Source organism: Bufo gargarizans, chromosome 3 (genome assembly GCF_014858855.1).
Source record: "Bufo gargarizans isolate SCDJY-AF-19 chromosome 3, ASM1485885v1, whole genome shotgun sequence".
Lineage (NCBI taxonomy): Eukaryota > Metazoa > Chordata > Amphibia > Anura > Bufonidae > Bufo > Bufo gargarizans.
The window spans coordinates 574,556,363-574,573,375 of NC_058082.1; the positions used below are offsets into that span (position 1 = coordinate 574,556,363).

The 17,013-nt window shown below is 42.7% G+C and overlaps 1 protein-coding gene across 1 annotated transcript in view; it reads right to left on the bottom strand.

Moving 5' to 3' along the window:
• TMPRSS15 (transmembrane serine protease 15) overlaps positions 1-17,013 on the bottom strand; it is a 508,008-nt gene that overhangs the window by 298,687 nt on the left and 192,308 nt on the right. Inside the window, exon 11 of the mRNA XM_044285898.1 lies at positions 11,037-11,186. Coding sequence (XP_044141833.1) covers positions 11,037-11,186 — 150 coding nt within the window. The remainder of the gene's footprint in view (positions 1-11,036; positions 11,187-17,013) is intronic.

A 17,013-nucleotide genomic window follows, 5' to 3' on the forward strand; every position in this document is an offset into this window, starting at 1 on the left:
AGGGAAAAAAATTGGCTTTTTATTTTGTGCCAATTAGACTTTGGGTACAATAAGGGGGATGCTGTTATACCTTGTTGCACCTGAGGCTCTGCTCACAACTTTGACTGACAGGGCCAAGCAGAAGATGTACTCACACCGGGCCCAGTGGGAGTTCATTTGGTGCATGAGTTGTACAAAGATGGAGCACACTGAGGCCAGCAGTGAAAATGAGCGGAGCCTCAGGTGCAATGGCACCATCCTTGTTGCCCCCAGAGCCTATTTAACATAAAATAAAAACCCTGTTTTCTCACCAATAAGGCCTCTGATGGACATAAAACAAAGACCATTATAATCTGACCAGCAAGTATCTGGCATGTAAGGGTGTGTTCTCACCAGCATTAGGAATTCCTTTATAGTGTTCCGTTACAACATAGTTATAACAGAATATAACAGAATTTTAGGACGGAATGCAAATCGGGAAGGGGTTAAATTAATATTTCAGGAATGAGGGATAGGTCCACCTTTGAAGTGATTGTCTACACCATTTTATTAATCTAAATTTGCCCAAATGTATGTGCTGCATGATAATTGAGTTGAAAACAACATTCTGGCTGATTCTGGCCACCACTGGGGGGCGATAGCAGTTACTGCATACAGTCTACAAAATAATCAAACAGTATGCTGTATGCGCCAATATCTCCTCTAGTGGAAGCCATAAGTTTGAGTAAAAAACATGGCACAAATCTGCAATATCCTAAATATGTGCATGCAAAACCCTATTCACATGTATTGCACAGGACTTTTTCTTTCTTGACCATAAGTCCTGAACAAATACTTAACATCTGAACTCGACCTAATACTTCTGTATACAGTCGTATATGGTCCACTAATGGAGCGCATCAGTAGACTGCATATGACATGAAAGGGAAGTCATGATGAACTAGGAAGCCTTCCAACAGTCCAGCTCTAGTTTCAGCTCTTTCTTAACTGTATCTTGATTCCATCATCATTAATATATGATTAAACTATTGGCATTTCTTAAAGGGAATGTGTCATCAGAAAATGACCTATTGTTTGAAACAGTTTTTTATGTTTAACATATTTTTAAAGAATTTTTGGTGATGTTATTTTTAATTTTCCATGTCAATATCTGTATTTAAACAAAAAAACATAAACTCTTCTGCAGTTTCCACACTGGCCACTAAGGGCTCTTTCACACCTGCGTTCTTGTCTTCCGGCATAGAGTTCCGTCGTCGGGGCTCTATGCCGGAAGAATCCTGATCAGTTTTATCCTAATGCATTCTGAATGGAGTGAAATCCGTTCAGGATGCATCAGGATGTCTTCAGTTCCGGAACGGAACTTTTTTTGGCCGGAGAAAATACCGCAGCATGCTGCGCTTTTTGCTCCGGCCAAAAATCCTGAAGACTTGCCGCAAGGCCGGATCCGGAATTAATGCCAATTGAAAGGCATTGATCCGGATCCGGCCTTAAGCTAAACGTTGTTTCGCCGCATTGCCGGATCCGACGTTTAGTGGTTACCATGGCTGCCGGGACGCTAAAGTCCTGGCAGCCATGGTAAAGTGTAGCGGGGGAGCAGCATACTTACCGTCCGTGCGGCTCCCGGGTGCTCCAGAGTGACGTCAGGGCGCCCCACGCACATGGATGACGTGCTCGCATGGCACATCATTCATGCGCATGTGGCGCTCTGACGTCACTCTGGAGCACCCGGGAGCCGCGCGGACTGTAAGTATACCGCTCCCCCGCTCCCCGCTCCTACTATGGCAACCAGGACTTTAATAGCATCCTGGCTGCCATAGTAACACTGAAAGCATTTTGAAGACTGATCCATCTTCAAATGCTTTCAGTACACTTGCGTTTTTCCGTGTAATTCCGGCAAGTGGAGTACACGCCGGATCCAGACAACGCAAGTATGAAAGAGGCCTAAGCCTAATAATTGGGGCCACCTCTTTGGTTTGCACAGATCACTTTATGGCACTTATCTGCTTATCTGTCATTCTGATTCTGCCTTTAATGATATCAACTATGTGTATAGATAAGACAGGATGCACCATTCGAAATAGGTGATTGTCAGAGCTGATATTCTTTCCTGGTACAATGTCCTTTGCACAGGTCACAGAGCATGCCTAGAAAACTCTCCCTTAGAAAACAGTGAGGTCTCCTCCTTACAATTGTGTTTATGGCCCATGGTGCTGTCGAAAAGCAATTTTGTTAATGCTATGTAAATGCTGTTAAGAGCAGCTAAGGCAGAATGGCCTCCCCCATAATCAAATTCAGAAAAAAATAATTAAAAAAAAATAATTCAGAAAAAAAAAAGATTTGAAAAAAAGGAGACTTGTTACTATCTGTAGTGTTGATCGTGCACCCAAGCACTATGAAAGTCAATGGGAGAACTCGAGCATTAAACCAGGCACCCTCTACTCTGAAGAGGGGAGGGTGTCTGGTTCATAGGAAAAGGTTCAGAAATTGATGGAAACACCATCAAAATGGTTCGGGAACAGCATGGGGAGGATGTCTGGATGCATCTTGGACTCCCAGGTCACTGCTGGGAACAATGTTTTCCGAGTAGTACGCCACTTTTACAGACTGACACTAATACGCACAAAACCGAAGATAAAATCGATTTTAGAGAAAAAATTGTTAGGAAACATTCTTTCCTGTATATTTACTTGTATATAAAGTGCAAGTGCTGCCACAAATTACAAGGAAGAGGCAATCCGATACAACCTGTATATCACATAATGGAGGGCCTCATTCACATTGTGGTACAATTGTTCAGGTAGTGGGAATCCTACACTCATAAAGCATATGCACTAAGTAAAAGGGCTTCCAAAAATTACAAGAAACGGCACTGCAATTCCCTCTTTTTTACACATAAAGCAGGGCATCATACACCCTTAAAAAATTATGATTAATGGCCTGCTGGTGACCCTCAAAAACATTAGGAGCAAGGGCCTGCTAGTGACCCTCTAAAACATTAGGGGCGAGGATCTGCTGCTGAGCTGACCATCTAAAACATTAGGTGTGAGGGTCTTCTGCACAGCTGACTCTCTAAAACATTAGGGACGAGTGCCTGCTGCTTATTTAAGCATCAAAAAAATTATGGGTGAGGGCATGCTGGTGATCTGACCCTGTAAAATATTATGTTTAAGGGCCTGCTGGTGAGCTGCCCTCAATACATTAAATGTGAGGGCCTAAAGGTGAGCTGACCCTCTAAAAGATTGTAGGTGAGGGCCTGCTGGTAAGCTGAACCTCTAAAACATTAAATGCCATGGGCTGCAGGTGATCTGACCCTGTAAAAGATTGTAAGTGAGGGCCTTCTGGTAAGCTGACTCTCTAAAACATTACATGCAAGGGGCTGCAGGTGAGCTCACCCTCTAAAAGATTGTAGGTGAGGGCCTACTTATGAGCTGACCCTGTAAATCATTATGTGCGAGGGCCTGCTGGTGAGCTTACCCTCTAAAAGATTGTTGGTGAGGGCCTGCTGGTGAGCTGACCCTCTAAAAGATTGTTGGTGAGGGCCTGCTGGTGAGCTGACCCTCTAAAACAACCTCCTTGTGACATTAGGCAGTGCATCAGGGTGATGTTGCTGGCGGGGTGTCATGAAACTGTCCCAGGCTTTGGAGAGTGTTTCCCTTCCACTGTTGGAACTGCTGTGTGTTCCCCTCGTCTTCCCTCCTCAGTTGCCCAAGAAACTATTGACTCTGCTGCCAGTGTTGTCAGCTGGAAACTTTTGATGCAATTTTTCCACAATGACCTTCTGGTATTGCACCATTTTGCTCATCCTCTACACCACAGGAATGAGAGATGAGAAGTTCTCTATGTAGCGGGAGTCGAGAAGGGTGAACAACCAGTAATCGGTGTTGTCCAAAATGCGTAAAATGCCTGGGTCACGGGAAAGGCAGCCTAACATAAAGTCAGCCATGTGTGCTAGAGTCCCAACAGGCAAGACTTCGATGTCGTCATCAGGAGGATGACTCTCAATCTCCTCATCCTCTTCCTCCTCTTCTGCCCATCCACGCTGAACAGATGTAGCTAAACTTCCATGGATATTACCCTCTGTAGCGGAGGCAACTGTCTCCTGGTCCTCCTTCTCCTCATCATCATCCAATTTGCACTGAGAAAACAAACTGATGGTGGTCTGGCTATACACTGTGTAATGTCTTCCCCCATTTCCGCCTCTTCCACATGCAAAGCGTTGGCCTTAATTGTGAGCAGCGAGCGTTTGAGTAGACACAGAAGTGGGATGTTGTTGCTAATAATAGCATTATCGCCACTCACCATCTGTGTTGATTCCTCAAAGTTTCTTAAAATTACACAGAGGTCAGACATCCATGCCCACTCCTAGCTTGTAAAAAGTGGAAGCTGACTGGAAAGGCAACGACCATGGTGCAGCTGGTATTCCACTACTGCCCTCTGCTGCTCACAAAGCCTGGCCAACATGTGGAACGTCGAGTTCCAGTGCATACTCACGTCGCACAACAGTCGGTGAGCTAGCAATTGTAATTGCTGCTGCAGCGTAGTCAGACCGGCGGAAGCTGTCGATGACTTGCGGAAATGGGCACACATGCGGCGCACCTTCAATAGTAGCTCAGGCAAATTGGGGTAGGTTTCGAGAAACCAATGAACCACCAAGTTGAAGACATGGGCTAGGCATGGGATGTGTATGAGCTTCCTGAGCTCCAAAGCCACCACCAAGTTACGCCCATTATCAGATAGTGATGAGCGGCAGGGGCAATATTCGAATTCGCGATATTTCGCGAATATTCGCCATATATTCGAAAATTCGCGAATTCATGATCTCCAGGCATTATTTTCTTGATTGCGAAATTCGCATAAAATTCGCATGTACTGGTATTTTCACAAAAAACGAATATTCGCAATTACGAATATATTTTGCGAAATTCGAAATATTCGCGAATTCTCGAAGTGCCGATATTCGCGATTAAAATTCCCAATTCGAATATTCGTGATCAACACTATTATCAGACACAGCCATGCCTGGTACTAGGTTGAGTGGCGAGAGCTACAGCTCAGTCTGGTCCCTTTTCCCCTGCCACGTTTCTGTGGCGGTGTACTGTTTGCCACATAAGAAGATCAGCTTAAACACGGCCTGTTGACGCTTCCCCACTGCAGTGCTACACTTCTTCCAGCTACCGACTGATGACTGACTGGTGATGCAAGAGGATAATTCTGAGGTGGATGTGGAGGAGGAGGCAGAGAGGAGGCGGAGAAGTGGGGGTTGGAGCCACTAATGTAGGTGGTGGCGGAAACCCTGATGGAATTAGGGTCCACAATCCTTGCGCTTGCGTACAAATGCCTATGGTAAGGACATTTGTATGCTGCGCTGGGATACGGAAGTGGATGTGGTCGCTGATGGTACTTGCAAAGGTCCAGGTGCAGGACGGGAGGCATCCGGGCCTGCGCCTTTGACAGATGATTAGCCAGCACGTAACATAGGAGAAGAGGAGGCAATGTTGTGACCCACAGACAAAGATTGTAGACCCAGGTGTTCGTCCCGCCTTTTATGGTGCTTTGATGCCATGTGGCGGATCATTCTGGTGGTGGTGAGGTTGCTAGTGTTCACGCCCCTGTTAATTTTTGTATGGCACAGGTTGCAAATTACAATTCTTTTGTCATCCACACTTTCTTCAAAAAAGCATCAGACAGCGGAACACCTACCCCTTGGCAAGGAAGACTGCCGCAAGGCGGTGCTCCAGGGAACAGTTGCGGGCCTGTTTGGTGTGGCCCACCTTCTCCCTTTTGCCACCCCAATGCCTCTTCCAGCCTGTTGCACTGCTGCGGATCCCTCCCTTTCTGTACTGCTGTCCTCGCTCGGCTTGCCAACTTCCCAGGTTTAGTCAGTGACTTTATCGTCCACCACCTCCTCTTCCACTTCTTCACTCTGGTCATCCTCCTGACTTGTTGACCTAGCAACAACCTCAGTTATTGACAATTGTGTCTCATCCTCATCATCAACCTCTTGAGACACTAATTGCCGTTGACTTATTGGCAACTGTGTCTCATCATCATCATCCACCTCGTGAAACACGAATTGCCGTTCCCCACCGTCATCTTCTTGTGACTGCTCAAGAGTTTGGGAATCAGGGCACAAGATCCTATGTCCCTCTTCAAGCTGACTTGTCAAGAGGCCAAAATGAACGAATGGCGCTGAAAAGAGCTCCTCAGAATATCCGAGTGTGGGATCACTTGTTTGGCAAGACTCTCCATGTGGGAGGAAGGAGGATCAGGATTTTTTCTTGTGCTCTGGCAGCAGGCACAGTTTTAACGCGCCCAGGGCCAATGCCTCTTTGTGCATCATCAGCATCACGCCCTCTTCCCTCTCCCTTACTGCTCGCCTTCTTCATATTAAATGTTATATATGCTTGAAAGTATGTCACACGTACAGTAGCATAGAATTTGTACGTGTATGCACAAAAAAATGATAAACAGTATTTGGGATGTGGGAACGTCACACAGGAGATATACCGCAGATAATGTCGCTGATGTCACCAGCGGCTAATATAAAATTACAGGGAATGTCACAGGTACTTGGGATGTGGAAACGTTACACAGGAGATGTGCCCCAGGTAATGTCACTGTCCGCAGCAGACACCGTTTACGGAAAAAGTACACTGGATGTCACAGATATTTTTGAGATTTGCACATATTACACAGGAGATGTAGCACAGCTAATGTCACTGTCCCCAGCGGACACAGTCTACGCAAAAAAATATACTGGATTTCACAGATATTTTTGGGATGCGCACAGTTACACAGGAGAAATACCACAGATAATGTCGCTGATGTCAGCAGCGGCTAATATAAAATTACAGGGAATGTCAAAGGTATTTGGGATGTGGAAACGTTACAATGGAGATGTACCCCAGGTAATGTCACTGTCGACAGCGGACACCATCTACAGAAAAAGTACATTGGATGTCACTGATATTTTTTTGTATGTGCACATGTTACACAGGAGATATACTGTAGATAATGTCGCTGATGTCAACAGCGGCTAATATAAAATTACAGGGAATTTCACAGGTATTTCGGATGTGGAAACGTTACACAGGAGAAATACCGCAGATAATGTCGCTGATGTCAACAGCGGCTAATATAAAATTACAGGGAATGTCACAGGTATTTGGGATGTTGAAACGTTACACAGGAGAAATACCGCTGATACTGTTTCTGATATCACCGGCAGATAATTAAAAAATTCCGGAGAATGTCATAGGTATTTGGGATGTGGAAACGTTACACAGTAGAAATACCGCAGATAATGTCGCTGATGTCACCAGCGGCTAATAAAAAATGACAGGGAATGTCACAGGTATTTGGGATGTGAAAACGTTACACAGGACATGTACCCCATGTAATGTCACTGTTCGCAGCAGACACCGTTTATGGAAAAAGTACACTGGATGTCACTGATGTTTTTGAGTTTGCACATATTACACAGGAGATGTAGCACAGCTAATGTCACTGTCCACAGCGGACACAGTCTACGCAAAAAAATATACTGGATTTCACAGATATTTTTGGGATGCGCACATTTACACAGGAGAAATACCACAGATAATGTCGCTGATGTCAGCAGCGGCTAATATAAAATTACAGGGAATGTCAAAGGTATTTGGGATGTGGAAACGTTACAATGGAGATGTACCCCAGGTAATGTCACTGTCCGCAGCGGACACCATCTACAGAAAAAGCACACGTTACACAGGAGATATACTGTAGATAATGTCGCTGATGTCAACAGCAGCTAATATAAAATTACAGGGAATTTCACAGGTATTTCGGATGTGGAAACGTTACACAGGAGAAATACCGCAGATAATGTCGCTGATGTCAACAGCGGCTAATATAAAATTACAGGGAATGTCACAGGTATTTGGGATGTTGAAACGTTACACAGGAGAAATACCGCTGATACTGTTTCTGATATCACCGGCAGATAATAAAAAAATTCCAGAGAATGTCATAGGTATTTGGGATGTGGAAACGTTACACAGTAGAAATACCGCAGATAATGTCGCTGATGTCACCAGCGGCTAATAAAAAATGTCACAGGTATTTGGGATGTGAAAACGTTACACAGGACATGTACCCCAGGTAATGTCACTGTCCGTAGCAGACACCGTCTACGGAAAAAGTGCACTGGATGTCACTGATATTTTTGGGATGCGCACATGTTACACGGGAGATCTAGCGCAGAAAATGTTGCTTTCTTGAGCGGCATAACTATTGCACGCTATTTTGTGCAGGATGCGCTAAAAATAGATATTGCTGCCACACACAATAGTCCTTAAAAGGGCATTTGGGTTTGTAAAATGTTAGCAATTTAGCGCAGTTAAATATATATTTCTGCTGCCACACACAACAATAGTCCTTAAAAGGAATTTTGGGTCTGTAAAGTTTTAGCAATTTAGCGTAAGTTGCGCTAAAAATATATATTGCTGCTGCCACACACAACAATAGTCCTTAAAAGGACTTTGGGTCTCTGACAAGTTTTTCAACTGAAAAAAAGAAAATTTCACTCCCTACACTATCTTTTTCTTCTTCAGCACAGCTCTCCCTGACTAACACTGAGCCGAACACATGTCATCGGGTGCTATATAGCATGCAATGACGCGCTTCGGCCAGCCAATCACTGTAATGCCAGTAACCAACATGGCTACGGCATTACAGTAAAGGGCAGGGGTTACCTGCACGTTTATTGGCTGCATCGGTGTTTGGCCGAGCATGCCCGATCAACACTAACTATATGGATTTAACCGGCAGAAATAAAATGTTGCTAACATATTTTGGATGTTACGTAACACATCCCAAACCAGAAGTCAGGCTTTCTGTATTTTCTTTTTCAATCACTTTCCCTGAAATATGATATTATAGTTAAAAGGCAAAGCATTTAGAGAAACGCGGTCATTTACAGTCATTTAGTTATCTGGCTATATAAATATTCTCCATCACATCTGTTTACTGGAAGACAGTTCCTCAAAATTACCCGTACCAATCAGGCATTATGCCTCCTGAGTAGAACATCAATTCACTGCACCCTGCTGCTCCTTTCATTCGCAGTTCAAGCGGATTTTATACAATCCCTACCGGCTGTGTACATCAAGAGATCAATCCTATGAATAATCCTGCAAAAATCATTTTAAAGTTGGAGCATGAACTTGCCTCCAATAACTGTGTATAAGCCGCGGTGCTCACCCTAGCATGCTGTATGCTTTTCATATTGAACATGTATATTCTGGGGCTCACTGTACTCCATTATTCTATCATCATTGATATGAACCTACACCTATTTATTTTTCTCAAGGAAGACTTCAAAGTTCCCCTATGGGAAAGAAAAGTTGTAAACGACCTGGTAAAAATTGCTAAAAAATTACAGATACTGTATAGCCCAGAAATAACTTATGTCAATGCCTTCAGGTGTCCTGACCGCAGCAATAGTTCTCTGAAGAAGGTCAACTTCTAAATATACAAAAAAATCGAAGTCACATCTGTGCACCTTGAGAAATCCACAGAGGATGAAGCTGATGACAATGGAGATCTTTACTTCTTTAATAGTTAGTGAGGATTCTTTTTTTTCTTCTGGGACCATGCACATGGGTTTCTAAAATATACCTCAATTCAAAGTCTCCAATTGACTTACTTATACTTATAAGAGAAAAAAGAGACCTGTTTTTCCCATTTTTCGTATTAATTGGGATTAGTGTTGAGCTGAATATTCGAATAGCGAATTTTTAACTCGAATATTGCAACTACGAGAATTTGCGAATATTTTGAATATAGTGCTATATATTCATTATAGCGAATATTCGTCATTTTATCCCATCTGAACACGTGATTCCTCCCTGCTTCTTGCTTGTGGGCCAATGAGTCATTAAGCAGGGAGAAATCATGACTTTAGATGGAAAAAATTACTAATATTCTAAAAAACAAATATATAGCACTATATCAAATATATTCGTTTTTTAGAATATATATATATATTTTTTTTTTCAATCTGTACAGTTGTTCCACTTCGGCATACTCCTCCCCAACAAGCGCCCCGTCACCATGGGAATGCCTGGGTGTTAGAATATACCATCGGATCTGAGTTTTCACGATCTCACTATATCGAATATTAGCATATTACGCGATCATTACATTTTCAATTTTTCGAGTAAAAAAAATGTAGAATATAACGAATATTTGATTTTGAGAATATTCAACGGATATTCTATAAAATATTTGTGAAATATCGCGAATTCGAATATGACCCCTGCCGCTCATCACTAATTGGGATGTCCCATGAAAAATATTCTACATTTTACAAACCAGCACCTGGATCTGAATATGTTTGTAATGGCATGTAATGAAAAAATTTGTATAGCCACTGAGTTATTCATTGAAATCTAGCTGTATGGCACCACCTGCGGTTTTTCTAAATTCTTTGTCCAGCACTCTGAGATGGAAGCACATGTTCAGTTCCATCCTTCAACTGTCACCAACTGCATAAAAAGGGCACATCCCTGAGAAAGGACACACCCCTTCGCTGCCTTGGAAGCTGTCTTACATTTAGAACTGGCGCTGGATGTGCCAAAGTTATAGAGAGGCCTGGAAGATCCTCTGCCAGCTATGGGGCTTTATTAAGACCGGCATCTAAAACGCTGGTCTTAATATATGTGTCCCTTTGTCTTTGTTCATTTTCTTTTGCCAGGAGATTTGCCTTCCCAGTAATAGCGATCCTTTGAGTCTCTTGGCATTTGCAATGCCTCATGTTCCTTACAACTTCTTCTAACAACAGCCGTGTCTCTGCAAAAAGACACCATTGATTGGAATATAAACCACACTGTTTTCAGGGGATCTTGCAGTCAATGGGGTCCAGATGTATGACCGCATTTTCTTAGTAGTATGAGATCCTTTTGTCACTGTTCACACCATGGTTGGGGCATTTGCACTTGTAAATGCATGCATTTCTGAGCCTTGCACAAAACTTGTGTCGGAGAGTGGTTTGGTAGAAAACTAGGAATTGAACTTACCGGACTCATTGCCAAATGTATGGTCATAATCAGGTCCAGACAGTGGTGGATAATAGGGACCATTGAATCTCTCCCATTCTGCGCCATCTGTTAGATCCTGAATCCAGTAACAAAACCCTTCTTCGAAGCTGCAGTCAATCTTCTCCTCATCTTAAAATAAAACATATTTCCAATAAATTATGTATATTTTTGAATCTAACAGATGTCAATTTTAGGTAAAAATCTGCAGTACCTTAATTACCACCTGCAGGCTGTACTTCAATATTCATCTTACTCGTTCAGCTAAGCTTATTGAGTAAATCATTATCACATGAATAATATCACACAGATTAAAAATGTCAAATGTTGACAGAATTTACAACCATCCTGATCTATAGAATACAGAATCACATTACTATATTCATAACGAAATGCCTACTGTCAATATATTTTAAGTCCGTATAACAGCTGGATAAAATCTTTCATATATCATATATTTTACTCACTTATACAGCTCTGACATATTCCGCAGCACTTTACAGACATTAGCATCACGCTGTCCCCAGTGGGGCTCACAATCTAAGTTCCCTATCAGTATGTCTTTGGAGTGTGGGTGGAAAACCACGCAAATAGAGGGAGACCATGCAAACTCCATGCAGATGTTGTCTTTGGTCGGATTCAAAAGTAGAATCCCAGTACTGCAAGTCAAGACCACAGTGCTAACCACTGAGCCACCATACTGCTGCAGTATTGGCCTTGTATTGGAAAGAGGAACCTTTTTAGGTGTGACTGTAACCTCTACTCTTCCTGTAGTTATGCCGCTATATGGCACTGCTTCTTTGGCACTGTACAGTTGTGGGGGCACTGTATAGTTTAGTCCATTATTTTCTATCAAGGCCTATAAAAGAAGAAATTAAAGGGGTTGTCCAGTTGACCATATTGATGAGCTATCCTTAGGATAGGTCATCAATATCAGATCGTATAGTTTTGTGTTAAATTCCAGATTATATATCAACATGACTGGCCATGAGAATAGTCCCTGTACAACTAACCACTCTTTGTTTTGTATTGTAACTTCATTAACCCCACCCTTTTTTATTTTATGCTCACATTTTATTTTATTCTTCTTCAAACTTTACAATTCCCCAACATCTACATTTATAATATGTTGAATTTTACAATCCATAGCACCCCCCAGTTACCTTAGCACTATGTCCATATCTCTATTTCAACTACACCACAAAACATCTTAGACATGCCCCTCATGATCATGCTAGTCCATATAATACATTGCCTTAGCCCCCTTTCAACTGATTGCCGAAACTTTTATGAAATAAGGGCATAACACTTGCCCTTTTGTGACCTCCAAATAAGTAAAGCGCATGCACACTCCTCCGGGCCGCGCGACGCCGGCTTCCCTGTGCGTCGCCTCCCGGGAGACAGTACATTCTACCCCTATGAATAGGCGGCACGCTCACTATGGCGTCCGCATCCGGAGCGAACCTCTATAACAAAGGCCACAGGTAATATTCTTTCTTTACATTATGAGACCACTTCTGCTCTTTCTTACATGATTTTTTATCTTTGCGTCGATCATACAGCATCATACTTACTGTCTCCCCTGCTCCCACATGGTATTCAATATTTTAGAATTCCAAGTACTAGCATTACCTCCATTACACCAATTACAGCAATCCGACCTCACAGCATTTGTGTTTCATATTGTCCTCTTGAGATTGCTGTTTACTATGCCTGATCGGTTATGCATCACATTTCTAATTTATATGTTTTGATTTTCTGTTATACCTGTAACATCATTTTTGGGAACCAAATTCCCTTTAGATAATTTTTATATTCCTTCCAGAACCCTTGATAAAGGTCATCATCCGACCGAAACGTTGGGACTATTCTCATGGCCAAGGATTATATTCCAAAGAAGGTCGGCACTGCTCAGTGGATTTGGCGGTGCACGTGTCTGCGGGCAGGGATCCAAGTAGATAATTCGCAAATAAAGACCGGCACTCGTTTGCTGAATATTCTTGTAGATTTATTCAGTTAAATATTCCATCATAGTGACGCGTTTCAGATAATCATATGCTTTCATCAGACATGTGTAAATACCTTACCACTAGCTCTGATATGTATACAAAGGAAATGACATCACATTGTTACTATAGGCTCCTCCCACAATCAGGTGTCTGGGGAGTATGTGAATCAACTCGATCTAACAGGTGAAATGTATTATCAGAAACATCTAGTTTCATCTCGAAAAAAACAGAACGAAAATATCATACAAATAATCGCATCACATGAAGCTACTGACATTATAATCTCGATTGAGACCTTTCGGATCCATGGTTTGTAACCGATGGATCCAATATGCCTCTCTTTTCAAAAGCAACTTATTTCGGTCTCCACTGCGTCGAGGTAAAGTAACGCCCTCTATGACCTGGTAGCGCAATTGTGCTATAGTGTGTCCCTTTTGATGAAAGTGGTATGGTAGTGGGAGTAGCAAGTTCTCCTTTCTGATTGTCGATTTGTGTTTACTAAGTCAATCTTTTATTCTCATGGAGGTTTCCCCTACATACAATAGACCACAGGGACATTTAAGAATATACACCACAAATCGACTATCACAGGTAAAAACCCCTCGAATATGGATTTGTTCACTGGTATGCGGGTGTGAAAAATAACCACCCTTAATAACATTTGAACAATTCACACAATTTAAACATGGGAATGTGCCGTGTCTCGGGGTGGATAATGTGGTCTGTCTAGGGCCAATCTTATTACTGCCTATGTCTGCTCTGACAATTTTATCACTCAGATTATCCGCTCTTTTAAAACACATCATCGGGGGTCTCTTAAATTCATCAATTTGGGGATAAGATCTCAAAACTATCTGCCAATGTTTATTGACGATGCTTTTAACCCTTTGGATCCAAGGGTGATATTTAACCACCAGTGGGATCCGTGATGTTTTGGTAGGTTTAACCTCTTGTAGACCTTCCAGTCTATTTCTCTGTTCATCCAATAGTTGCCTGGGGTAACCCCTCTCTAAAAATTTGTGAGTCATTTCTTCAAGACGTATTTTTAGGGTATCTGGATTGCTCACAATCCGCTTGACCCGCTGATACTGTAAGAATGGAATAGATTTTTAGTGGATTCTGGGTGACTACTGGTGAAAGAGAGTAGACTGTTCCGATCTGTATTTTTAGTGAAAAGTTCAGTATGAGTATGCCCATCATCACCTAGTAAGACCCAGGTGTCTAAGAATGAGATCTTATTTTCATCAAAATGTATGGTGAACTGTAGTTCCTCCCATATGGAATTGATATATCTAGTAAACACTGTGAGAGATCGAACGTCGCCTCGCCACACGCAAAAAATGTTGTCGATAAATCGACACCAAAAGACACAATGTTGCTGATATAAGTCATTGCGGTAAATACAATTACTCTCAAAATAAGACATAAATCAATTTGCGTATGGCGGTGCGACGTTCGATCCCATCGCGGTCCCACAGCACTGCTGATAGAAAGAGTCCTGGAATAGGAAATAATTTCTCTCTAGTACAATCTTAAGAAGTGACAGGAAAAATACCTTTTCATACCTATTCTCATGGCCAGTCATGTTCATATATAATCCGGATGGAATTTAACACAAAATGATGTAAAACTATACATTATATATACACACATTATGTATTAAAGCATCACTTCTGGTGTGCCATAGAATTCTCTATTGGATTAGACTGACATTTTGTCCTCTATGAGCACCCATCATGAAGGGTGTGCAGGTCTCATGCTCCTTCTGCATCAATATCAGATCGACAGGGTCCAACTTCTGGCATCCCTGCTGATCAGCTGTTTGAAGAGACCTCAGCACTCTCTTTACCGGCACACAGTCTACATTGCAGCAGCTACACAGTTGTAATTGCATCGCACCCCCTCTGCAATGTCGATGGCATACAAGTAAACAGCTGATGGGCTGCTGGAAGCTGGACCCCTGCCAATCTGATATTGATGACCTATCCTGAGGACAGACCATCAGTATGGGAAACCGGAAAACATGATAGAAGGGAGCACCACTTATTCAAATCAGAAAAATGAATAATAAATTGGAGGGTCAATAAACTATATCCACAACAAACCAAAGGCATCACACATAGGAGGCACCTCTCACAATATATAGAAAATATATATGATGAGTTTATTACCAAAGGTAAATACATAGAATATGTCCCTATGGTCGACATTATCCTTAATAAGTTAAAGATCTTATGTGCAAAACTGCAGAAAATACCTCTACACGTGAATAAATATGAAAGAATATACAATCCAACTCATGATAATAAACTAATATAATATCTCTAAATGCGACAACCAATACACAAAATAAAGAACTCATACTTGTGCTTCTGGAGGTAAATTAATATAGCCAGTGCTGGGACCTGCATGATACTGGTCAAGATGGTGACAGGAAGCAGTGGTGGATTACAATAGGGGCATTTGGGTCAGCAGCCCTGGGCCCAGCACCACTGGGGGGCCCAATGCCGACCTGAACGCCGACATACTGTGTCGGGGCACGGGACCGCATAGTTCCCTGCCCCGCCGCCAATCACCGCAATAGCAGGCCTGAGGCCTATGCGGTAGTGAAACCTCAGGGCAGGCAGGCGTGATGACGTCATCATGCGCCTGTGTCAGGACGCAGCAGTGTGACGTGTGTGTGCCTGCCTCACCCCGCCTTCATCTGCGAGCAAGTGCCTAGCACTGGACATAGGTGAGTATTTAGCTTTAATTTTTTTAATTTTTAATTTTTTTTATATTAGTGAAGAGACATAGAGTACATTGGGGGGAAATTACTATATTGGGGCTTCTGTATGGGGAAAATTACTATGTGGGGAAAAATTATTATGGAAGGATTACTATGTGGGGGCTGTGCAGGGCCAAATTATTATGGGAGGGACTAATATGTGGGGGGAAATTATTATGTGGGGGCACATTACTATGTGGAGCAGTGTAGGGGAAATTACTATGTGGGGGAAATTACTTTATGGGGCAGTGTGGGTGCAAATTACTATGTGGGGGCAGTGTGGGGGCAAATTACTATGTGGGGGAAGTGTGGGGGAAACTACTGTGTGGGGCAGTGTGGGGGAAATTGCTATGTGGGGGCAAATTACTTTATGGGGCAGTGTGGGAAAAATTACTATATGGGGAAGTGTGGTGTAAATTACCATATGAGGCAGTGTGGTAGAAATTACTATACGGGCAGTGTGGGGGAAATTACTATACGGGGCAGTGTGGGGGAAATTACTATACGGGGCAGTGTGGGGGAAATTACTATACGGGGCAGTGTGGGGGAAATTACTATACGGGGCAGTGTGGGGGAAATTACTATGTGGGGCAGTGTGGGGGAAATTACTATGTGGGGCAGCGTGGGGCAAATTACTATGTGGGTGAAATTACTGTGTGGGGGCAACCTACTATATGGGGCAGTTTGGGGGAAATAACTGTGTGGGGGGAAATTACTATGGGGGATTACTATGTGGGGACAGTGTGGGGAAAATTTCTGTGTAGGGGCGTTGCTATTGGGAAGGCACTGTAGGGGCAATTCTATTATTTTTGGGGACACTATGCAGGGATTATTGCCCGGAGCACAATATAAGGTGTTATTATTACTGGGGGCACTCTAGGGGACATTATAGCTGGTGTGGACACTATAGGGACATTTGGGGAAGATTTATCAAACTAGTGTAAAGTAGAACTTGCTTAGTTGCCCATAGCAGCCAATCAGGTTCCACCATTCAGTTTGATAAATGACCCCAATTATGTCTATTAGGGTTTTTCAGCAGTATAGTACCTGGGGCATTGGGGAGCACAACGGGCACAGTATTGGGAGTGGCAGCAGGATGACATTGTGGGGACATCAGGATGGGGAGATTGATGGACAAATTGAGAAATTTAACATGTCTGTGTTACAAACTCTGTAGGGACGA